The sequence below is a fragment of the Pinus tabuliformis genome, chromosome X (assembly GCF_031772625.1).
Source record: "Pinus tabuliformis cultivar Carrire ecotype Pingquan chromosome X, CPIR1, whole genome shotgun sequence".
Taxonomy (NCBI): Eukaryota; Viridiplantae; Streptophyta; class Pinopsida; order Pinales; family Pinaceae; genus Pinus; species Pinus tabuliformis.
Genome location: NC_142308.1, coordinates 96,682,623 through 96,708,238, shown reverse-complemented (window position 1 = coordinate 96,708,238; position 25,616 = coordinate 96,682,623). Strand labels below are relative to the sequence as shown.

The 25,616-nt window shown below is 39.8% G+C and overlaps 1 protein-coding gene across 2 annotated transcripts in view; it reads right to left on the bottom strand.

The window, feature by feature from the left end:
* The window catches only part of LOC149138578 (P-loop containing nucleoside triphosphate hydrolases superfamily protein), a 295,440-nt gene that overhangs the window by 201,399 nt on the left and 68,425 nt on the right, over window positions 1–25,616 (bottom strand). For both annotated transcript variants that reach the window (XM_089448493.1, XM_089448494.1), the window contains exons 3-5: window positions 10,259–10,359; window positions 9,997–10,116; window positions 8,919–9,006 (exon numbers count right to left, since the gene is read on the bottom strand). In XM_089448493.1, the coding sequence (XP_089304619.1) occupies window positions 8,919–9,006; window positions 9,997–10,116; window positions 10,259–10,359 (309 nt within the window). The remainder of the gene's footprint in view (window positions 1–8,918; window positions 9,007–9,996; window positions 10,117–10,258; window positions 10,360–25,616) is intronic.

Below are 25,616 nucleotides of genomic sequence, written 5' to 3'. Positions count from 1 at the left end.
GAATTCCATGCTCAGTGCAAAAGTTGATGAATTTGTTGTTAACATATTCTCTGCCATTATCAGATCTTAGCTTAAGAATTCGATGTCCAGATTGTTTCTCAGAAAAGGCCTTAAAGGCGAAGAACATGTTAAAGACTTTACTCTTGAGTTTTAAGAAGTATACCCAAGTGCGTCTAGAGAAATCATCAATGAAAGTAAAGAAATACTAGTAGCCAAAGAATGAAACAACTAGAAGTGGACCACATAAATTACTGTGCACAAGCTGTAAAGGGGTTGAGGCATGCCAAGAGGCACATTTTTCAAAACTATCCCAATGATGTTTTCCTAGTACACATCCGGAACAAACATCATCTCTGCAAGATACCATAGGAAGACCTGTCAACATATTTTCCTTTCATAGATTTTGAAAGGAGCGATAGTTTAAGTGACCAAATCGCTCATGCCAAAGTTTGCTCACTTCATCATTATGAGCAACAAATACCGAGGGAAGAGTTGATGACCCAAAGTTGTTAAACTTATACAACCTTGTAGAATCATCAGCAATGTCAATAGCTAAAATCTGTCTAGGATCTCTTAGGTCCTTAATTACAACATCATGAGGTGAAAATTCAACAGTTTTACCTTCACCTGAATGAGTTATCTGATATACAGATAGAAGGTTGCAAGATAAGGTAGGAACACATAATACATCATTAAATTGACCATTGTCTAGATGAATAGTTCTAGTCCCTACAACACTAAGAGATCTATCATCACCAACATATATATTTTTGGTGTTACAATCATTTAAAGAAGAAAACATGGCTTTGTTTTTTGCCATGTGATAAGAAGCTCCAAAATCAATGAGCCACTCATGAGAATGAGAAAAAGAAGATACATTTAGTGCATAACCAGACCGAGATGATTGACAACCACATGCAGAAAGTGTTATTCCTGAAGATGGAGTTGAAGTTGAAGAGTGCTCCAAATGGATGTTATGCTTCTTGATTGTTGCTTCCAAGGCTTCCATCTTTTTAAATCATTTGGATTCTAAGTGACCATCACGATTACAAAAGTTGCAATGTCTGTCAGTGTTCTTCCCTTTGTTTTTATTTGTCTTATCATTTTGTTGAATTGATTTTTCATTTTGAGACTGAAATTGCTTAGGACCCTTGTTTGGTTTAGTATCATTCTTTTTAAGATGTTGCTTCTTAGGATTCTTGGAATTTGGTTGCTGCTGGGCTGCTAAGGTTTTCTTAGAAGAGTTTCCAATATTAAGAAGACCAAGATAAAAGAGTTTTTCTTGTTCTCTTATTAAAGAATCACAAAAGGCATCAAAAGAGGGGGACTTGTAGTCTTTTCCTTGAGAAATAAAGGCTTCTCTTGTAGAATGGAAGGTGGAAACAAACACAGAGTAGGTTGGTCCCAACTTAGTAAGAATGGAATAGATAAGGCTACCATCTTCTTTCTTAACCTTAACACCTTCTAAGAGAAGTCTAAGGGTCTTGAACTTGGACAAAAATCTTCAAAGGAAGAAAAATTATTGGGGTCCAACGTAAGCAACTCATTTTTGAGTTGATGGGCTCTAATTTCATTTTTAATTCCAAAAACTTTATTGAGTTGTCTCATTGCTTCATCAGGGGTATCAAGTTCTGCAATATGGAATCTAAGGTCTGGAGAAATAGACACCCTTATCAACCCATGTGCTTGATCTTTCCTATTTTCCCATTTCACTTACTTATCTTCATCTTCAGGTTTACCCTCTTGGCCTGAAGCTATTCTATAAAGGCCTTTACTTCTAAGTAAATCCTCAATGTAGGACAACCATTGGAAATAGTTGGTGCTGTCAAGAATAACTTGGCATGGACATACCATTTTAACAGAAACTGAAGTTGTAGATACTAAAACTAAGTGTTCCAATGGAAAGATCTCGAAAAATTAGGCTGATTCAAAAAAAACAGCTCTGAAAATGGCTTCCGGATGAAGAAGTTATGGCTTTTTGAAGAAAAGTTGTTGAAGATGCCAACGAAATCCGTGAATGTGTGGAAGTGAATAATAATGTTACATTTTTTTTAAAAACCACCCCCTCCCCTCCAAATTTAATCTAATTAGCTCTCTTTAAAAAAAAAATTATGTGACCCACTTTTATAAATAAGTGAAAGTCACTTTTACAATGGTACTTTGTGAGCTACCCACTAAATTGTAACTTAAATAAAAGATAAAGAGACTTTAGAATTATAAGTGACTCACTTTTTATAATGGGTGAGAACAATTTTACATAAAGTAACTTTAAAACATAAGTTACATGAGTTTTTTGAAAAAGTAACTCAACAAAAGAAAGACTTGAACCCAAGACCTCTATTCTCATAAAGTAACTTTGGACCAAGTGAGCTAGTTTAAAAGGTTAGTAATTTTGGAAAAGAGAAAGGAGTTTTTTTTTAAATGCCACTGAAGCTTTGGAGTGCGTCCTTACTTGAGAAAGCCCTTTTTGCCTACAAAACAAAAAACCACACAACCCAAAACAGACATGCAAAAAAAACCAAACCTTACGGCTTGAAGTTACATTTCGCCGAAAACTAAATATTTTCCTCAATGTTTCTGATTTTCCAAGATCACACTAAGGCACGGCGGAAAAGAGCATATGCATGAGAAAAATCCTTCCTTTCTGTTTTTTATTTGCCCAGATCACACAAAGTCACAAGGCAAAGAGCATACGTAAAAATGAAAGGTATGGATCTGATAATAAAAAACAGAGATAAATAAACCGAAATAAACAGAGAGATAAATAACTAAAACTGCAAATAAAGATTGTATACCTTCAGATCTTAAAAATGACGTAGCTAGGGATACCGGAAACCTTTTCGCATGAAACGAAAGAGGTTCCTCACTGGAACAGATGCTCCTAACACAATAGAGCAGTTTTCTCGGCTCAAAAGTGGTCAGAAACAGTAGATCTAGGAAACGACATTCGGATGCAGTTGTACCAGCTTCGGATTTGGATCACCAACGAATGCGACCCTCAAATAGCTCTAATACCATGTAGGAATTTACAGGGTAAGTTCCTCAAATAGAACACGAAAGGACACTGCTCACAAACAGATCACTAATCATTACACCAGTGTTATTGATGTGGTTAAAACCCCCCAAAGAAAGAAACAGTCCATGGCCTGAGCCAACGCAGCCACTTCAGGCAATTTATGTGTAAAAGAAAGAAAATTTACATAAGATTCCCTCATGAACGGTCACCTTACAAATGACCCTCCATGATGTTTAAATAGAGATCATGGACCAATTGGGTACTAAGCCACGGATCAACTGTCGGTAATACCGAAGAGAGAATGAACCGTCAGATCACTTCATGTCTAGAGAATATCGTTACCGTTGGATTGTAAGTTACAAAAAGTACATACTAAATAAACACACTTTACCTAACTATACACTAGACCAAATTATACTTAACTATTTCCTATGTGTCAGAATATCCCAAGTTCCTAACATCCCCCCTTAAGAACAACTTAGGATAAGATTGAAGGATGTACAAATATGACACAATAGGAGAAAGAAGGAAGCATTAGAGCCTATTGGTATAAACAGAGAGATAAATAAATCGAAATAAACAGAGAGATAAATAACTATACACTAGACCAAGTTATACTTAACTATTTCCTATGTGTCGGAATATCCTAACAATTTTCAATGAAAGGCAATGTAAGGATCCTAGTGAGCTTTCTAGCCTAAGAGAAACTAAGGGCAATAATTGGTCTTCGAGCTAGGGATTGTGATATCTCAAGATCCCACCGTCGGAATCTCATGAAATTTGGAGGGCTTCTTGAGGACACACCAATGCAATTGTGGACCAAAAATCGAAGTATTTGGATGGCTAGATCGTGAGATAATTGATGCCCTAGCTGACCTAGAGAAGAGGAAAGGGGAGAAGGAAAATAGGTTTAAGGTGATCACCTTTGGGTGGACTAGTGCCTAATCCTTTGGGGAGATTCGAGTCAGGTAGAATTATGACTAAAGACCTTTGAATTTTCTAGGTTGAGGAGGCCTCAAAGACAACTCTACTTAGCACTAGGGCAGCAGCAAAAGCAGCTTCAAAGACATTAAACTTTGTTTTGCAAGGTAAATGGCTTGTCAAGATGAATTTCAATAATGAAACATCCCTAGGAACATTCATTCTTTATACATGGCACATACATGAAGCATTCACTATCCAACAACAAAAATTCCACAACTTTCCATAAGAGATGCAACAAATAAGCCCTAGTATAACGAAATCCTAGCAACAATGTATGTGACAAAATTAGAAAGAAAGAATAACATTAAAATATACTTACATGTATAAGAATATATCCAACCATCCAAAAAAACTTGCCATCAAGAAGCTCCAAGACATATGAAAAATATCCAAACATAAAAATTCATTCCATGCTCCAAAAATTCATCCTCCAAGAAGGATATCGAAAAACTCTAAAGAGATACTAGTTCCAAATCCAAGTGATGATGCTAAAATGAATTCACTTCACTTCTATTTATACACTTCTAATAAGTTCGATTTAGCTAATTAGGCCTACATTAGCCCCTACAAAAAAATAATGTGCAAAATAACCAACTTTTGGTGACAAACCCACTAAACTAGCTTATAAACAAAAGAATAAGCCTCTCAAGAGGTCGAATAATCAATAATGCATGTCATTAGATCTTGGAGGAAGCCTAATGAAGTCCATATGTGCCATAATGTAGAGTTGGACTTCTAAAAGCAGTGGACAAGGGTTTGGCCCCTTATAGTACTCTATGGTGCTCCAAATGGTATGTGGGAGCACACAAGTGTCCTTATGGGTCCCCAAACAAATCGAAGACGCCTGTAGATCATCTACAAGGGTTGGGATGATGGTGTAGGTGAGGCCACATCATCGTGCAAGTCTTGGATCATCTGCCAAGTGTATGGCGCAATTGTGGGGTTGGTAGGGCATGATGGATCAAGTGCATCTTCCTCGTCCAATAAGTGAACCACGAGCAATCTCTGAATGGTTGTCGGGATCCATGGAGTGTTGTCTTCTGTTGTGAAGGCCAATGGATCTCTACTCACACCGTACATGTGCCAATGTAGCCCTCTGGGGGTCAGTTCCCCGTATAGGGAGACCAAACCCAAATGGAAACCATCTGCAATCCTGCATAAGGTCCAATGTGTCCCCATGCCTTCCAGCATACCAAGTCATTAAAGAAATCAAGTAAAAGAGTTTATAAACCATGGACAACAAGTGGGCACTTCATAATGGCATGCCCTTCCATAGTGGGCTTTGGTATGTGCTAATATCTCCAAGCTCCAAATAGGGTTAACTAGGCATCCTATTAGGTGGTTTCTACTTCTAAAGGGGGTGGTATGTCTGTGGTACATCCTTCAAATGGTGGTGGCATGTGGCATAATGATGGAATGGAGTAGGGAATGAAAGGGGGCAACCTGGATCACATGCCATGGTACAAGGGTAGCTAATAAAATGGAAGCCCACACTTGGGTAAATAATGTGTAGGAGGGAGCAATCGTGGTGCATGAGTTACACTGACCTTGATTTTTCCACCTTTCTTCATATGCCTTTTTCCTTTTTATGATTTTCTTTGGTTAACTGCTCGGGGCTCTAGGTAATGACAGCATGATGTGTAAAGTATAGCAGTGGATGTAAAGTATAGCAGTGGATGCCCCCTCTTAAGGGGGGCATTGCATCAACCACCGGGGGTTGGGACAATCGTGGGTTCCTGAATGATAAAGGAGGTTCATCAAGGGCCATGTAGGAACCAGGGTGATGGTCATAGAATGGGGTATAGCTCATGTCATGGCTTTTTCCCGCATGCTAAATGTTTTTGTCCCGACCATCTTTTGCATTTTATGGTACAATTTCCTGTTGAATGTGGCCAATTATGCTTTTTTTTCTTTTTCGTTTAGCTGCATCAACCTCCAAGCATCATTTCAAGCCCGACCCAAAGTGTGGGGCAAGGGGAGGGGGTGGTTGACCCTATGTGGACCTAGTGGACGAATGTGGACCCAGGTGGGAGGAGAGATGATTAGGGGTGTAGTGAGCGCAAGGGGAGTAATATATGTGAATCGGGGAGCGGGACCACGCAACCAAAATTGGGGTTTCCCATGTAATACCATCTCTGAAACCAATAAGTCAGTAAAAGAGATCCCACAAGACTAGGGTGCAAGGTTAACATCCCAAAAGAGACCTAGGGGACAAGAGCATAGACCTAGACCACTCTTTCCGCCGAATCCCCCATTAATCCATGCCCAAAGCTTCCATGATAAATAAACTAGAATACTCAATTTCCAAATAACAAGACATACCTTTGGGTTTGGGAGGCCCACCTTCAAACATATGATCATGACAGATGGGTGAGGGACCACATCGCTGGCTTAGGTGGCGAAGAAATGGCACATCAATCTAGTTGATGGCTGCAAGGGGTTGTTCGCTGCCAACTGAGGACCATCTTGGAGAAAAAAAAATCTCCTAGGGATATCACCCACAAAATGGTGGGTAATAGGGACCACCTCCCGTAGCTTACCTAGGAGAGAGCTTAAACTGAGAGAGATTTGGGAATAGGTGACAGCACCATCTCTTAAATTTGCCACCAACCACAACTCATGGGGCTAAGGGCTTTTCTCACTAACTTAGGTGTGTGTGGCAAGCTGCAACAGGTACAAAATGGGTCTCATGGGTTTCCTGATGATAAGATAAGTTGGTTTTGCTCCAACGTTGAGGGGTCAGAGTATGGTGCTAGCCCTCCCATGTCTCAAGGGGTGATACAAACCTCATCTAGGCCTTGGATCAACCGCCACGGCCTATACGTATTGCTACGCTAGATGGTGGTACACTAATCCAAGTGCATCATCTCATGAATAATGTAGGGCAAAGCGTAGAGTGTTGGGGTGCAGTAGGTACCCATGGAATGGAGTGATGCTCTGCAAGTGATAGGAATCCCATGGCTCTCAACGCTTCACTTGTAGGGTGTCATATGCTCCTCCAGTGAACTTGGGCCCCAGTTAAGTTGCCCAACCTATGATGGAAATGACCGCCCAATCACACACAATGTCTAGTGTTGCATCTTCACCATTAGGTACAATTAATCATTAGTGCATCTAAGTGAACCAAGCTTGTGAGTCAAGGGAAAATTGAGACTTCATATGGGGCTTCTCTTTCAAATTTGGGGCTTCGATCACGATCTAGTATTACCTCCCTAGGTAGGAGTGGCTAATAAAAAATCCTATTAGATGTTCCTATCCCCTAAGGAGAAAGACATGTCCCTGCTAAGTCCTTTAGTCAATAGGTGGCATATGAATAATGATGAATGGATGGGGATGAAGGGATCTCACAGCCAAATGCCATGGGTTCAAGGATAGCAATAATGAGGAAGTACACATATTGGGTACCGGTATACAGATGTGGGGAGGGAGCAATTGTGGATGCCTGAGTCACCCTAGCCTTTGCTTTTCCACCCCTCTTTATTTACCTTTTGCTTTTTCTTGATTTTTTTTCTTTGTATAACTACTTGAATCTCTAGGAAATGAGAGCGTGTCATGTATGATGAAAAGTAGTTATTACCCCCTTAAAGGTGGGGCAGTTCATCGCCCACCAAGGGTTGGGATCTGCATGGGTTTCTTTAAAGATATGATGGAGCGACAAGTAGCCCTAGGAACCAGGGTGATGGCCATAAAGATAAGAGATAGAGTTCATGCTTGGATTTCCCCATGTGTTATATTAAATGTCTCGACCATCTTTTGCATTTTATGATTTTCTTTTTCTTTCGTTTCTTGCTTGTGCCCACAATATGCTTTTAACTTTCTTTTAGCTTCATGAACCTCCAGGGCAACATTTCTAGGCCCGACCCAGATATGTGGACAAAAGGAGGGGCTATGTTAGTTGCCCACCTTCTAACATGTGTTATTGACAAATGGGCGAGGAAACATACAACTGATGCAGGTGGTGGAGATAAAGTGATACATCATGTTGGCTACTCAGTGGCTCTTAGGCGTTGCTAGCTGCCGACTGGAATAAGATGAATAGAAGAAATGCTCTCCTAGGGGTACCCACTTTTGGTGGGTAACATGCCCTAGATCGGTGCTCGATCTTTCCTGCATATCTAGATCTCCAACCTCTTTGCGCTCCTTTGGACCCAATACAATGCTCACTGAGATCCTACTGTCAATCTTGTGTTGATGTATTTTATATTCTCCCCTCCTCATCCTTGCTTTTATAACTTTACATTGAGTTAAATCCCTAACCTTAGCACTAATCTCAAAGTGATTGATGGCCGAAATTAGATCTCGCCTCACATGAGATCAACGGCTACGTTTAAAACTTACTCGCTTAAGTAAATTACTTTACTTTTCCTAAGTTCTTTTAGCTCAATAAGCCAACATACTAATATGTGAATTTTCCCAAGTTAGACTTAAGCTAAGTTATATTAGCAACTTGCTCACATTTGAGCAAGCATTCTAAGGAAAATGTAGGCGACTTCTGCACGTCTAGTCACAAGTCCTGTGCAGAAATACCCACCTGAGCTACAAAACTCAACATTGTAAAGTGCACCTCGCTTCTATGCTCGTTTTTGTCATTGTGGTAGTTAATAAATGGTCAGCTCCTTTTTCTCTTTTTAATAGTTAGACATTGGACATCAATAGTTTTTTATTTTAATTAACTGACATTCCCATGGCTGTGACCCATCTCTTACACCCTGGGTTGCAGAGCGCACTAAGAGAAGATTTGAGAAACAAACAATCTTAGCTAATAAGTATGGATTTTTATCTTATTGAAATAGATGTAGAGAATTTTCCAGTGCTTGTAAAAGCAATAAGAATTAAACCTAAATTAGGCAAATTTGCATTATTTTATGTAAGAAATATTCTAGGGCGCTGCAAATATGGTTTTCCATAAGACATTTACCTGCAAAGGCTATTTCTGGCAGATTAGCTGGTGGGAAAGATGAGGCGATCTTTGCAGCAGCAAAAAACTGTAGTTTATTTCTAAACACCTGCAGGTGAAAGACAAGATGTCATTCTTAAAACACTCAAACTCCGAAAAAACATTCTAAGGAATTGCTTTCAAGGGTATAATTTCACATATCTCATTCAGACAACTGTTTCTTCAAATATCTTGTTTTGTACTTGTCCAAGGAATTCCTTTGTTACAATCATTTACTTACATATTTACAAATGTCTTCAATACCTGTTTACAACATCGAACTATCTATAAATAATAAAAAGCATCAACCTTAAAGCAACGTCTTTGGTACAAATTATCATGATAGGTTACTAATGGGCAATTTCAGATATCTTTAGGGTACAGCTTCAGTGTGAGAGATTATGGCTGTGGTCGACAAAACCAATTTACATTAAGAAAAATATCCGAGTAAATAACTCAGTTAACATTCTAATCAACAAGCACATAACAACTATTGACAGCTTACAACTCCAGAAAACAAGACATGCCAGAATGAAGGAAATGAGCTCTGGTGAACAAATCCATCATAACATAGTTGGGCAAATTGAATATGGTGTAACTAGAAGTATATGGTATGTCTGTGAAAACACACATGCAAAATTAGGACCACCTTTAGGAAAATAAGATGCTCATTTTCAGACTTGTATTTATAGACATGATTGGTAATATGGAATGAGCAAAGACAGATCCTGTGTCCCTCCTAGGAAGGTATTTCATTGTTTAATTTAGTCATACACCTTTTCTGTTCACCTGTATGTAACTGTTCCAACTACATCAAGCATATTTTCACTTAAAAAATGGGAGGTGATTAGACCATTTGATTAATAGCTCACACAAACTCAGTAGCATTTCTAAATGTATCCTTTCTCACATTTTATGTGTTATAAATTAGGGAAAGACAAGATACACTTAACAAGGTCTCAAATATCATCTTTCTTTGCTTCATATGTGAGTGTGTGAAAGCTTGCAAATTCCAAACATTACATCTGTAGAGAGATGGAATTGAGAAGAAAAAACAGACATTTTCCTCAATTGGTTCCCGTTCTGTACTTTCTGAAAAAGGAATGTTATCAAGCGAAGCAGAAAGTTTGATATTGTAGCCTGCATCCATCAACTCTTTTGAACGCCTACGACCTATAAGCTGACAGAGATAGCAGGAGATTAATTATTGCTAAATAGTAAAAGCAACAAAAAGATCCATATATATACTGCAAATTAAACTTAAAGGATCAACATCAACAAAAATTTGAAAAAACAAAAAACGACAAACAGCCAAGACATACATTATTGCTGACATAAGAAAGGATATCAGGACTTGGTCGTATTGCACGAAACTGAGCATTCTTTGAAATTTGAGTCTCTTGTTTCTCTCTCTGCTTAGATACTGCCACAAAATAGAAGAGCTGAACACTTAGCAGGAAAAAGAAGTACACAAATATGCTTCTAGAATTAAGCATCAAACTAGTATCTACGATAAATTGTATTCATTGCATATGCTTTTGCTATCAATTGTTGATTAAATGGGTTTTCTGGTTTTTAACTGTGTGGAATGTTTAAAGCATAGTTTTAAAACTCTGACTCGGATTCGGAACCGGCCGAGGGTCGACTCTAACTCTGACTCCGACTCGGTATCGACTCGGCCTAGTTGATTTCAATGACTCGGTCGTTGTAAAAAATACATTAAATATTTATTTTTTTATGAAAAAACATATTTTTAAAGATTTTCATTCATGTTTCCAAACTCAAAGCATTAGAATATAGAGAGAAGACAACATATGATCAAAGTATGCTCATGAATATATCTATTATATCAAAATGGCACCCAGTGCACTGTCCAATACATGTAATATATAGAGATCAGAACAAAAACACATAACCAAGGAGGCTCTAAATGGCCTCTACAACAAAACATCACTAGTCACTACTGCTAAACAAGGCAAGATCATTTGGCTCAGACTTTGAATTAGAGTTAATCTGGGAAAACCATGGCTCCTCCTCACTACTGCTCCAAAAACCAACTCCAACTCTTCACAAACTCCTCACAAATGCAATGAGATAGTGAGTAAATGTGAGGGGATTGGATCACTTTTATAAGCTTGGGAGAGGGGTAGAGGCATTAAGAAAAAAAATCAAAAAAAATTGAGTGAGTCCGAGTTGCTGCCTTTTTTCCCTGCAGACTAGCTTGGCTGGTTTAAGACAGGCTCGGTCGAACCGGTCGGTCCATTACCAAATCGGTGTCCGGCTCAGCCGGTTCGGTAACGGACTGGCCACCGGGCTAGCTTTTCTACCTAGCCGACCTGGGCAGGGATCTAGCTAGTTATACCGAGCCGAATTTGATTCAGAACGGCCTAGTTTTAAAACATTGGTTTAAAGATTGTTGACATCTTGGTTTTAAATTGTTTAGTCACGTAGTCTGGAAGGTTAATTCAATCAAATCAAGAAATCAAATGTAGTAGCTACTAGTACTCTATCATGCAGGTTAGAACAAGAGTAAGTATTACCATGGGAGAAAGAACCTTAACACTTATTACATGTGAAAAATCCTAAAACAAAGAAGTATTTTCAAGATCACTAAGTTAGTAGTAGGCCATATGATGGATAATGTTTGAAAGGATAAGTTAGTAGCTAGCTTTTAAGACCTAGGAATCTTCATCAATTCCATGATGGCCTTCATGAAGGTGTGTTAAGCTTAGAGTTGCCACCTCAACGCTTTGTTTTACTACCCCTTTCTTTGTTTATTTTTCTTTCATAGTTCTTTCCTTCATATGCACTATTAAGCATAGGACTTGGGGTTAAGAGACTTGTAGTAAGGTGATTTAGAAATTTTAATCTTTATTTTAACTTTTTTATGCGACAACTACCTCGCGCACTTTCACTCTTTTGACTTTGAAGGATCTTACACATGGGTCTTCATTACTTTGCTTTGAACTTTAAAAAATGACATATCATAAGTCAAACATAAGCAAACATAATTTTTTATCAATGGAATGGGAGTGAATGGAAAGATGTATAGTGTTAGGTATGGTTTGGGATATGAGAGATGTTACATCAACCAAATCTCTAGTGGTACAACTTAACCCAAGAGATTACAACACTTATATAAAGGAAAATGATGTCCACCATGGTATGACGAAGCAAAATAATAAAATCGTTAGCATTAATAAGTGTTATTAGGTATGTTGCAAGAAACGCTAGTTTCAGTGGCGTACTAGTACCCAAGACGGCCCAAAACGCTGAAACGAACTTAAAACATCGTTGAAATGCCGTCAGTTGTGTCGTACGACATTTCGCAATTTGGAAACGCCGGATGGTACAACCAGTAGCCTATGTTGCACGAAACTTCTAGGAACCCGACGTTTCGGGACATACCCATACCTGAAACTCTGAAACTCGACCATAATGTAATCATATATGAGAGTTAATATAGACTTGGTTTTCCTTCTAAATTGTCATCTATGGGTCTTATTCCCTTTTTTCTTGCAAAATATTATGTTATTCACTTATTTATAAATTTATTTTTATATATATAAACATATGACATTTCAGACGACGTCTCAGCCAACGTTTCCATTTTTGGGAGATGGCATTTCTTAAAGTACCCGTTTCGAAAACTCCGAAACGTTTTGGCGCTTCGTGCAACTTAGTTGGCGGCGTTTCGGCGGAGTTTCGACCGCAACAGTCTAAGTTTCGGCAGCAAAAAAGAAATATAAACATTTTTTTAAGCCTTTTTCAGCCATCTCAACTTGTGGAAAGAGGGCGCGAGCCCGATCTAACACCAAAACACACTAATAAACTAATTTTTATGTGATTGTTGGCTAAATTTAATAAAAACATTACAAATGGTATTCTCTAAAAGATGAGAAGAATAGAACTCTCTAGAAACACTATGAGCCTCTTCTTTTCTTTAAAAAGGCACTTCATTCACTCATTTCTCACACATTGTTTTGCAAGATGAGCTTCCTATAGCAACAGCAAGGAGTTTATTTGTGTTTTGGAGCGTGAGCAGCATCTAGTTGGGTGAGTTTTCACTTCCTAATTTTGCATCATTCTTGGCTTCTCAAAGTAGTGTTTCAAGTGCCCCTAAATTGGGTGAGTATTTCATTTTGTATTATTGTAATTTTGCAGCAATCATGGCTTCTCAAAGTTGTGTTTCAAGTGCCCCTAAGCCCACTCAAGCAAGTAGGCATCAAGAATATTATCTTCTATGGAAGTATGTTACCAAAGTGAAGCAGATGGGTTCCAGTGGTACATGAGAATGGAAGTGCAATTTGTGAAAAAATGAAAAGACCTTCAAGGGCTCTTACACAAGAGTGGAGGCTCACATTTTGCATGAAGAGATAAAGGGTATTGATGTGTGTGCACATACCAAAAATACAGAGGTAAGGGCTAAATTCAAGAAAGAGAGTGATGATGCTCAAAGATGGAAGGATCAAAGAAGCAAAATCGGCATGGGCACTACCAATCCTCGCATATCTGACAGTGTTGAGCCAAGGATTGTTCAGGAAGCAAGAAAGAGGAGGGCACTAGGAGTAGAAGAAGAGTTATCAAAGCCATCAACTCCAATTCAAGACAGCAGATTGGTGAAAATGCTTGATATTCAAGGGAGAGAAGAAGCTGACTCAAGAGTGGCAAGAGCCATCTTCACTTGTGGCATCCCCTTTAATGTGATTCAATCCCTATATTGGTAGGATTTGGTGAGAGCAATTAACAAAGCTCCTCAAGGTTACAGGGGCTCAAACTATGAAAAATTCGTAACAGTTTTGCTGAAAAAAGAGAAGCAACATCTTGATGATGTTCTCAAACCAATTCGTAGGTCATGGGGTAGTATAGGGGTTTCTATTATCTCAGATGGTTGGACTGATACAAGACGCAGGCCTTTCATTAATGTCATTGCAACATCACCAAAAAGAGCCATGTTCATCAAACCAGAAGATTGTTCGGGTGAGATAAAGGATAGTAAGTTCATTGTTGATATTTTAATTTCTGCTATTTAACAAGTAGGGTTAGAAAATGTGGTGCAATTTATCACAAATAATGCACTTGTTTGCAAAGTTGTAGGCTTGATTGTTGAGAGTAGATACAGTCACAGTTTTTGGACTCCATGCATTGTCCACAATTTGAATCTGATTTTAGAAGAGATTGAGGCAAAAAAACAGAATGGATTAAGGAGGTCACAGGGCAAGCTAGGGAGATTATAAAATTCATCACCGACCACCACCAATCTCGAGCAATATATCGAGAATTCTCCAAATTGGAGTTGTTGAAAGTTGTTGAGACACAGTATGCCTCAATCTTCACCATGTTGTGTCGTCTTGTTGATGTTAAAAAAGCATTAATGAGTATGGTGGTGGGTCCAACTTGGGCCGAGTAGAGACAGGCAAATTCAGAGAAGGAAAGTATGGTAAGGAGGGTGTTGGTTAATGAAGATTAGTGGAGCAAGATTGATTTCTTGCTCAAGTTCACATCATCTACATTTGATCTTCATCGAGTTGCAAACATAGAGAAACCTTTGTTAGGAGAGAGGTTTATGATGGCATGGATACCATGGTTAAAAACACTGTGTAAATTTTACACAGGAGGCTCCCACTCTTCTTTTTGTGGATTTTGATTTTGCTGAACAAGTGAGGTCCATTATTGTTACCAGGTGGAATGGCTTCAACACTCCATTTCACACTTTGACACATGCTCTGAATTCAAAATTTTATGATGAAGAATTCATTGCTGAAAGCAATGGAAAGAGGAAGGCTCCACATAAGGACAAGGAGACGGCCAATGGAGTGAAGAAAGCCTTCCAGAGGATATTTCCAGCTTCCTTACTGATGTAAGGCAAGAATTTGCCTGTTTTGTTGTTGGATTAGAGGATTTTTGCAGACATATCAGGTTTGGATGAGAGGAGAACCATGGACCCAGTTAAGTGGTGGACTTGTCATGGGGCAAGTGGTGTTCATTTGCAAAGTCTTGCCACTTGTATTCTATCACAAGTGGCAAGCTCTTCATCAGCAAAATTGAATTGGAGCACCTATGATTTCATTCATAGTGTGAAGTGCAACAAGTTTGGATCGTTGAAGGCAGAGGACCTTGTATATGTGCATTCAAACCTACACCTTGTGTCTCGTAGGGGTGAAGAATATACAAGTGGACCTCATAAAGAATGGGATGTGGATGCAAAATGTCCAGATTTAGAGCTCTCTCTTTTTGCTCTTGATATTTGTGCCAGTGGTGATGCAAGTGCATCTGGAAGCACTAGTAGAGTTGCCTCTTCTGCTGAACAAGCATCTTGTTCTATCTTTGCTGATGAGGATGAGGAGTTGTATTAGTAATGATATGTTAATGTAGCCATGATTGTCTTTAGTTCATGTTTTATTTCAGTTTTAGCACATATAGCCTCACATATAAAGGCTGATTTTGGAGTCTTGGATGTAAAGCCTCATCTATAAAGGCTAATTTTGGATATTTGCATCATGTAATCATCTGTTGGAGTTAATATAAATTTGGATTTCCTTCTAAAATGTCATTTATATGTCTCATTCTTTCTTTTCTTGCAAAATAATGTGTTATAATTTATTTAATATTGATTATTTATAATATATATATAACGTTTCGGCCGCATTTCCATTTTCTGGGGGTCGCGTTTCTGGTCGTCTTCGTTTCTAAAACTTCTAGATATTTCAGCGTTTCGTGCAACTTAGGTTATTAGATTACACCAAGTGTATACTGTTACCCACCAAAAAGTGGGTAATCCCATAGAAGAAAAAATTTCTCCCTCTATGGACGGTGAAGCCAACCAACAACCCTACATTTGCTTAGTACATGATGATATGCCATTTTTCTCCACCATTTGCACCGATCAAACAACTCTCACCATCCTGCACTCCTCTTGAAGAAAGGTGGATCACCATTCAGTGAGTACTTTAACCACTTTGCAATCATGTGCTTTCACTTAATGTTTTGGGCATTCTATCATGGATCAAGGGGTGATCTGGATGATTGATGGACCTTGCTAGTAAACTCGTTCTCTCACCTTACCAAGAACGTTAGTTTTTGACCCTACTCTAGTGGGACTTCCTTTGAGGCCTTAGGGTTTTAGGAGGGCACTACTTGGGAGACTTGGATCGATGTAGCATGTCCATAACTTTTCCATACTTACGACTTTCCACCATTCCCTAGATTTCATATCCATCCTTTGGGTTCGTTGTCATTGTTTCATTGGGATAGGCACTCTCATATCCACATCCTTGAGTTTGGGCCGAAAAAATTGCCCTATAGGTTGATGTAGCTAAAAGAAAGGAAAAAGCATAAAATGGCTACAATGAAAGAAAAAGAAAATTAAAATGCAAAAGATGGGCAGAACATTAATTAGCACGTGGGAAAAATCTTAGCATGAGCTCTACCCCCTTCATTAGACATCACCCAAATCTTGAGCACTTGATGCTCCATCACATAATAAAGGAACCCTTGGATGTCCCAACCCTGATGAGCAAGAAGTTGACTCATCATTAAGGGGTAAATAAATGCTAATTCATTAAAAACAATCTTGGACACCTAATATATGCTCCTTATCAAAGCATTATCAAGAAGAAGTAAAAGGCGCACCAAAGGGGTCGAAAAAGCAGGTTGAGGGCATGGGTAACTCATGCCTCCATGATTGCTCTCTCCTTACATCTATACATTCAGGATGATGAACCTCCATCGAATGATCCTTTGACCATGGCACATTGCCTTGAAGTTTTTCCCATCCATTGCCATTATTATCACAAACACTTAAGGATTGAAGGGTTGACCTAGGACATGTCACCTCTCCTTAGGGGAAGGAAACACCTAATAGAGTTGACCATACAGCCTATTACCCATATAGGAGAAAAAATTTCTCCTAGATGGACCTCAGTCGGTATCCAGCAGCCCCTTGTATCCACCAGGTAGCTCGATGTGCCATTATCTCCGCCACCTGAGCCAGCCATGTGGTTCCTTGTCCAATTGTTATGATTGTATGTTTGAAGGTGGGCTTCCCGACCTCGAAGGTATGGCTTTTCATTGGTATAGTTGAGTAATTTTCCTTACTTGTCATGGGCACTTTTGGGCATGGATTGATGGGAGGATTCAGTGGAAAGAGTGGGCTTGGTTTGCAGTCTTGTCTCCACTGCTCGATCTCATGGTTAGCGTTGTATCCTAATCCCATAAGATCTCCTTTATTGGCCATTAGCTTTAGGGGTGGCACTACAAGGGAAACCCCAATTTTGGTTGTGTGGTCCTGCTTCCCGACACCATATACATCACTCCCTTCCACTCATTTTAGCCCCATTCATCTCTTTTCCCATCCGGGTTCACATAGGGTTAGCCTCCCCCTCCCCTTGTCCACACCTTGGGTTGGACCCAAAACGATGTCCGGAGGTTGATGCAACTAAAAAGAAGAGAAAAAACATAGTTTGGCCACTCTCAATATGAAATGTACCACAAAATGCAAAAGATGGTTGGGACGTACAAATTTAGCATGTGGGCAAAAGCCAAACATGAGCTCTACCCCTTATCCATGGCCATCACCTTGGTTCCTATGGGCCCTAGATGAGCTTCCTCCATCATTAAGGAACCCATGATTGTTCCAACCCCTAGTGGGCGATGAACTGCCCCACTTTAAGGGGGTATCCACTGCTATATATTACACAACATGCTCTCATCCCATGGAGCCCCGAGCAGTTAGGAAGAAAAATCATCAAATGCAAAAGGCATATGAAGAAGGGTGGGAAAACAAAGGTTGGGGTAACTCATGTACCACGATTTGCTCCCTCCTACACTCATATACCCAAGTGTGGACTTCCCTTATTATAGATACCCTTGTACCATAACATATAGTCTAGATGATTCCCATGATCCCCACTCTGTTCCATTACTTTATCATTTTCCACCTACCACTTGAGGGATGTACCATGGACATGTCACCCCCTCTAAACGATGAAACCACCTAATAGGGTCCTTGGTTAAACCCCTCATTGAGCTTGGAGACACTTGTACATGCCAAAGTCCATTATGGAAGGGCATGCCACCATGAACTGCCCCATTGATTCCATGACTTGTAAGCTCTTTTATTTGATTATTCTAATGATTTGTTGTATTGGAGGGCAAGGCGACACATTGGATCTCATGCAAGATTGCAGGCGAGTCTCTATTTGGGGCTTGGTCTCCCTATACGGGGTCCTAGCCCTCTTGAGGGCCACATTGGCACTTGTAGAGTGAGCATTGGAAGCCATGTGCCTCCACTATAGCAGAGAGTGCTTCATGGATCCCCAATACCACTCATTCATTGCTCGTGTTCCAACTTTGGGATGAGGATGATGCACCTGGTTCACCATGTCCAATCGGCTCCACATATGCACCACACACTTGGCAGATGATCTGAGGTCCAAAAGGGGGCATTATGTCATTATTCGAGCCCTTACAGATGGTTTACAGGGACTTTCTATCCACTTGGAGACCCATGAGGATGTCCTTGTGCCCTCCACACCCACTTGGGGGCACCACGGGGATTTGCTTGGATAATAAGGAGCCAACCCCTTGTACACTATGTATGAGGTCCATTCTCGCATCATGGCACACTCTAGACTTCATTAGGCCTCCTCAAAGGGCCAACGACTTACTTTATTGATCATTTGACCCTCTTGAGAGGCTTATTATTGTGTTTTGAGCTATCTTGGTGGGCTTGTCACTAAGGCATGTTATTATTGCACATTATTTTATTATTTGGGGCTCAATTAAGCCAAATTAGGCAAATCGAACTCCTTAGTCATTGTGTAAATAGAAGTCAGATGATTCATTTTGATCAAGATCACTTGGATTGGATTAGCATCTCTTATGAGATTTCCGCACTTTTTGTTGGGATGAATTTTTGGAGCTTTTCTTGATGCACTATGATGTTTGGATTTCGATATTGTCTTTGGAGCTTCTCTAATGCGAAGCTGATAAATGGATATACTCTCTCTCTCATGTAAGTTGAAATTTTGATGTTATTCTTGTTATCTTACTAGTTAATTGTATGCACATTGTTATCTTTATTCTTGTATGGGTTAAATGTAATGCGAAATTCTTCTAGGACCTTGAATAAGTAATTAAATGCATGTGTTGACCTTTCAAGGATTGGGCAAATGTTCCTAGAGGCACCTCTTAGGTTAAAGACCTCGAAACTTTGTCTCCTTCATAAATTTGAAGTATAAATCTCTATTGACCTAGTTGTTGCCCTTGGAGAGGCTAGCAAAGGTCAATTAGGGCTCCTTAGCTCATGAAATTTCATGATCTATGTGTATCTTGACTCCATTAAGCCCAAGCAATAAGGCACTGATCCTCGTATCCCTTTGGTGGTCAAATTTACCTCTCTTTTCCTCACTTTTCCAATTTCTAGGCCTAACCCTAGAGGATCACCTAGGGCATCAAGCGAAATTTTTTGTAGCCATCCAAACAACTTGAAAATTGGTTCACAATTGCGCTAAGATCTTCTCAAGGGGTCCTCTAAATTTCAAGCAATTCCGACGATGGAATCTCGAGATATCGCAAGCCCTAGCTCGAGGATCACTTCTCTCCCTAGGTTGATTTGGGTGTGTGTCCTCATTTGGATCATTGCATTCAAATCTCAAAAGTGAATTAGTCATTTGATCCTATTCTCCTCCCTAATTAGGTCAAGCCCCTCTTTGAGTGATCAACAACATACGCTTGACCCAGTTTGGGTCTGCTTGGCTTCTTTATGGTCCCACAACTTTGTAACTCATATTCTACAAGGATTACATCTAAGCCATTTCTCCACAAGGATCCTTAGACCTAGGAAGCCTCTTGTCAAGAGATATTCTCAAACCCTAGGCTTAAGTATCCTCCTAGCCCTTCCCAGAGAGCCCATCACCTTGCTTCTTAAGCAAGTAAGCCACATAATTGAGTCTCTCTTGTGAATAGGCTCTAGGAATCACCCTCTATCCATTCACTGATCTACTCATCCTCGTGATTCCTCTTATATCAGGTCTCCTCCCATCGGTGAAAGTCTGTAAAGAGCAAGAAGCCTTAGCTGAGGTGATAGTGGGTTATCACTCCATTGTTGCCCCTTGACCTAGTAGCTGCTTTATAGGATCCCCTCCTAGGTTCCTTGCTAGTTTGAGCAGTAACACAGCCATCCCTAACATAGGTAGGCAACACTTCTATGGGACTTGGTCTACTTAGATATTTGAAGGTGATATTAGTTTGAAGTGTTATTATGCCCTTAACAATTAAGTATTGTCCACTATGATGCATCTATGGTTATTATCCTTAATGATTGGTGACTTTCACTTGATTTTGAGATGGTTTTGCCAAGTGGTCTTTCACAAAGCAGCAAAGACCTTGAGGGCAAATTTCATGCTTCCACTACACATCATACCCAAGTCGTTTTATACTTCCAGAGAGCAGTGATGACCTTGCAAATGTAGTGTTTCCCCTCTGAATCAAAGCGTTGGGCACTTTGATGACTCCAGTAGATGACTGACACCTCAGAGCACCCCTAGATGCTCAAACGTTGAGCTCCTCTTGCTTGGTGTTGGATATTCTTGATGTTGTACCTAGTAGACCCATCATGCCCCCGGGTTGTCCTTGACATTGATTAATGGGCACTGCTTGATTCAAAGTCCAAATGATGGTCATCCGCGAGATGGCTAGGAAGGGTTTGTACTTGCACTTGGAGCCCCAACATTCAACAGACAGGATGTCATGTCACCTATCTCGCCCTTGAGAGGGTGACATAGGGCACCCAAAGCATGGTTTTGACACTTGGAGGCATTTTGAGGCCCTTCTTGAAGGCTTCCCCTCATGGATTGGAGTTTATTATGATGATAGGACATCTCACTAGCCCATCCATGCACTTTCATAGCATTTACGGCCCAAAAACAACATGACATCATGCTTATAGAGGATATCAACCCACACATGTGGGCTTTTGTGGCATTATTATGTTGATTTGAGTTATGGGGTTGGCCAGTAACCCCTTATCTTGATGAATGCTAAAAATTAAACTTGTTTTAGGTCTTATAGACTAATTTTATTTTGTAAACAAGAGGGATAGACCTCATATATATAGAGGATCCCTCACTTGTCACCATTCGTCACACTAGAGGATTTGGCCACTCTTCTAGGGCACAACTTAGTCTTTGTTTAATTTCTACTTGTGGAGATGTGAGTTTTATGGAGTATTTGCTATTGGAGATTTGCTTTTGCATAGGAGATGTCTTTTTGGAATTGAAAGAAGGCCTTTTCATGGAAAAAATTGTAAGTTAATTGTTGATTTTTATTGTTTTGCATGTAAATGAATTAATGCTAGCATAATTTCTATGATCGATAACTAAAAGCATATTATTGGTGGGAAATCTTGGTTAATTTTTGCACGTTAAACACTTCTTCCTTGAAATCCATAGGAGAACTCCTAGTGTGCATCTCCTATTTATATCTCCCATCGCAAAACAAATAGTTAAGGTTTTACAGAGTGGAAAAATGAATTTCCCCCCTTAGTCCAATCAATTGTCATTTATCTTTAATAATTACCCTAAGACTCCATCACCCAAGTAGAATTACGCACTAGTAAAATTTGTGTTGATCAAAAACCTCCTAAAAGTAAAATGTTTCCTTCTTTTATATTTTCTTAAGCTTCCTAAGGTAAGCTACTAGGGTTTTTCCTAGGGTCGAATTGTTTCTAGTGCAATTGGATGCATGTTGGTGTAATAAAAATTCAAGACTTATCTCCTTACTCCCTTCAAATGCAAAATCTAGCCTTTGTGGCAGTGAATTTTCCCTTAATAAGGCTAACATCATCCTCTCCTAGTCAATTGTTGTGCCCTAGAAACCATAACCCTAGGCTAGCCTCATCTTGGAGCCTATTTTGAGGATTTGTTCAATTGCTTTGTTCATCCAACCTTCTAGCAAACCATTTCCTTGGATTCATATGTCTAAGTATTCCCTTATTATTGCATATCATGAAACCCTAGTCTATAGAAGTTTGTATCTAGCCTAGGTGTGTGATACATTGTTCCTTCATCAAAAAGAATTGAGCCTTGTCCAATATAGAGTATCTTCACCTAGCCTATTTTCATCACCTTGAACCATACACCTAGAATATCCTTACATGTGAAGACTAGGAAGCTCCCTTGTGGGTAAATTCCACTAAAGAGCGGGAGGAGAATTGTTAAGTTTAGGTATGTTCTATGCAATTTATTTCAATTTTCATAGTTAGCTCAATATCTTTTCTAGATTAGCAATCACAACAGCATTAAAGTAAATTGCAGATAGAACATAATCATAAACCGTAGAAGACATGCCAAGACAAGAGGACACAAGGTGTGGCGCTAGCCAGGGACAAACCCCAATGTGGGGAAACCCTTGATCAATTCTTCTTATATGTTCTTCAATAGTTCAGCAGAGAGAGAGATAGTACATTTACAACAGAAGTCAACACTTCGACTTTCTAGATAAGAGAATCGGTCATCTCTACATGATATCAGTTGAAGACATGTTGCTTCAACTGATTCTCCAAGGTGACTCCTTCACCTATCATTGTGCTGCATCTCTTCCATGTGTTGCACCTCACCATGCTGCACCATGCTACAACATCATACCATGTTCCTGAGCTGCACCATGTTGCTCCACTGCTGCGTTGTATCTCATCACACTGTACACAACTTGCTGCTCTTAATCATCATGTTGTTGCACTAGCTGTCACTGCTTTATGAGATAGGTCATCAACATTCAGTGCTCTTCCTTCATACAGTCAACAATGCAGGTCTTCAAGGTGAGGCTCTACCACTTGAGCGATCCTTAGATCAAACTGTGCTGCTGGCTATGGCCTACAGCCTAGCCCAGCAGCAAGTTAAGCCTATGATTATTGAGTCCAACAAGATTGACTCAATCTGAATATACACAAGGACAGTTTTCTTCATTGTAATGACAACCTTATAAATTGTCCTCATGAACAGCCTCATCACTGCACTGTCACCACACTTCTATGACACAGTCTTTGATGTTGTCATGATGACTGGTTAGGGCACTTCTTGGTTGTAGCTTAGGGATCCAAACAGCCCTAAAACAACAACCTCTAGTTCCTCCTTATTGCGGATTCTACTGCCCCTCAAGAATAACATTAACTTGCCCAAACAGTCCTTAAATAGGCCACGCTGTCACCTACAGCAATGTGGCATTATGACAGTTGCTTAGATGACTGTAACAGGTCTCTTAGAGCTGCGTATAAGGTCTTCTTGCTGCGGAATAAGGGTTGCACATAACAGTGGCTAGGGCATCATCCTAAATTGTGTCTAAGACCTTTCTTCGACAGTGTTTAGTCCTCCTTTGTGCAGCGTATAGAAGCCTCCTTCAACTGCGGATATAGGGTTGTATTTAGACCTTCTTTTGCTGCGTAATAGGACCTGCAATAGGGCTCCTTCCAACTGCGGCTATGCCTCTTTTGTGACTGCGGCTAGGGCTTATTAAGGCCTCCTTAATACAGCGTATAAGGATCCTCCTTGGCTGCATCTATAGGGCCTACATCTAGATGCCCAGCATACAGATCTCCCCATGACTGAAGCTTGATTTTCATTAGGGCAGCGTAGAGGACTCCTTCATGATAGCGTATAGGATAGGGCATCCTCTAGGGCAACGTATCCTCTTTAAGTCTCTCCTCCCACCAAAACCCAAAGACAAGTGGAGAGGAAGAGATCACCAAGAGGATGAGTGTCTAAATGACTTGAAGTCCTCCTTTATTTATACTAAAACGTTGAGCACAAGTGGGGTTTATTTGGTTGTTGGCCGACCTAGACGTATCTCCATGAATACTTATCAGAATCGGATGATCTTTAGATCAATCCTACATCTCTCGATGAAAGGGATGCAAGAAAAATATCAGTTGCCATCTAAGTAACCGGATTCGTTATATAGGGTCCACAAATCCAAATCTAGCGTGTCGGACACGATTCGCCCGAAAATCGTGTCCAAAAAACATGACACGACGAATCCTATTATGACACGTCGAATCCCAAGCGTGTCACGATTTTCACTGGCGTGTCACGATTTTTGACTACTAACATCAACCTGTAAATAAACAGTGACACGCTTCGTTAACTGTAAAATATTTTATAGTGGATAACATCATGAGACATATCTGCACTTAAGTTTTAAGGGCTCCGTGATTGATTATAGATCTGAGAGCAACACATCTCGTGTCCAAGATTCACATTTATGGGCTCGTGATCACATTCTCTTGCAGCCTGTTCGCTCTCTGTCTGTAGCATTGTGATTCCATACAAATCATGACTATATTACATAGTGGCTTGGCAAAGACTTTGTGGAAACACTAATAAAAGAATCTGATCCTGTTCTGATGTAAAATTCGATGGTTCGCTCTTATGATTAAAAAGCTTGATAGCCCTCGCTTTTACAATAAAATTCTATGAACATCGTGGTGACTGTAGTGGCTCGCATCACATTGATTTTATAATAGAATCACAGTAAATTTGGGCTCCGAGAGTTGAGTAAATAAACAGTGACACGCTTCGTTAACTGTAAAATATCTAATTTTTAATATATATATTTTTAATAAAATAATATATAACGAATCCTACGTGTCCTGTTCCGGGGGGTCAACGTGTCCAAATTCGACACCACGAATCCCGAATCCCCGTGTCAGGTGACTTAGGTTGCCATTAATAAGATGACCCACATGGAGTTTGGCCCTAGTTGGCAATCTTAACATGGAGCCTATTTTGAGGGTTTGCTCAATTGCTTTGTTCATCCAACCTTCTAGCAAACCATTTCCTTGGATTCATATGTCTAAGTGTTCCCTTATTATTGCATATCACAAAACCCTAGTCTATAGAAGTTTGTATCTAGCCTAGGTGTGTGATACATTGTTCCTTCATCAAGAAGAATTGAGCCTTGTCCAATATAGAGTATCTTCACCTAGCCTATTTTCATCACCTTGAACCATACACCTAGAATATCCTTACATGTGAAGACTAGGAAGCTCCCTTGTGGTTAAATTCCACTAAAGAGCGAGAGGAGAATTGCTAAGGTGATAATGCCCATATCTCTTCATTGTTGTTACAAGGTCTAGCCCTTGCCTTGTGAACCAATCACAAGACCTAGTTGAATTTGTGGCAACATATACCACATTCACAACAAAATAAGAAGCCATAGCACCATGTCTAAACAAGAGACCCTAGTAAAGCAACTAAAGTGAAGCAAACTAAGCCAAAAGAGCATAACACCATGTGCATGAAAGAATAGTGTAACATTTATAAGTGTGTGTAACATATAAGGTGTAAGTTGTAGGAGCTAATATATCATTGCTAAGTAATCTAAAAAAACTGAGTATTGATGTGAGGTTAGATCATTGTATATATTAAGGACAACTAGAAGAACAAGTATGAGTCTCGATGAGATGAAAAAGAGAGTTCATACAAGTTGGAACACCACACCCTGTGAAAGGGTGGCTCTGGAAGTAGTAACCCCTAAGGGGCCTGTTACCGCTCAAATTATTCGGGGACCTAAGGGGGATCCCTAAAGGGAAAAAGCTAGGCCAAGGGAAACAAATGGAGACTTAGCCCACTGTCACCTCAGCTAAGGCTCCCTTCTATTTACGGACTTTCACCGATGGGAGGA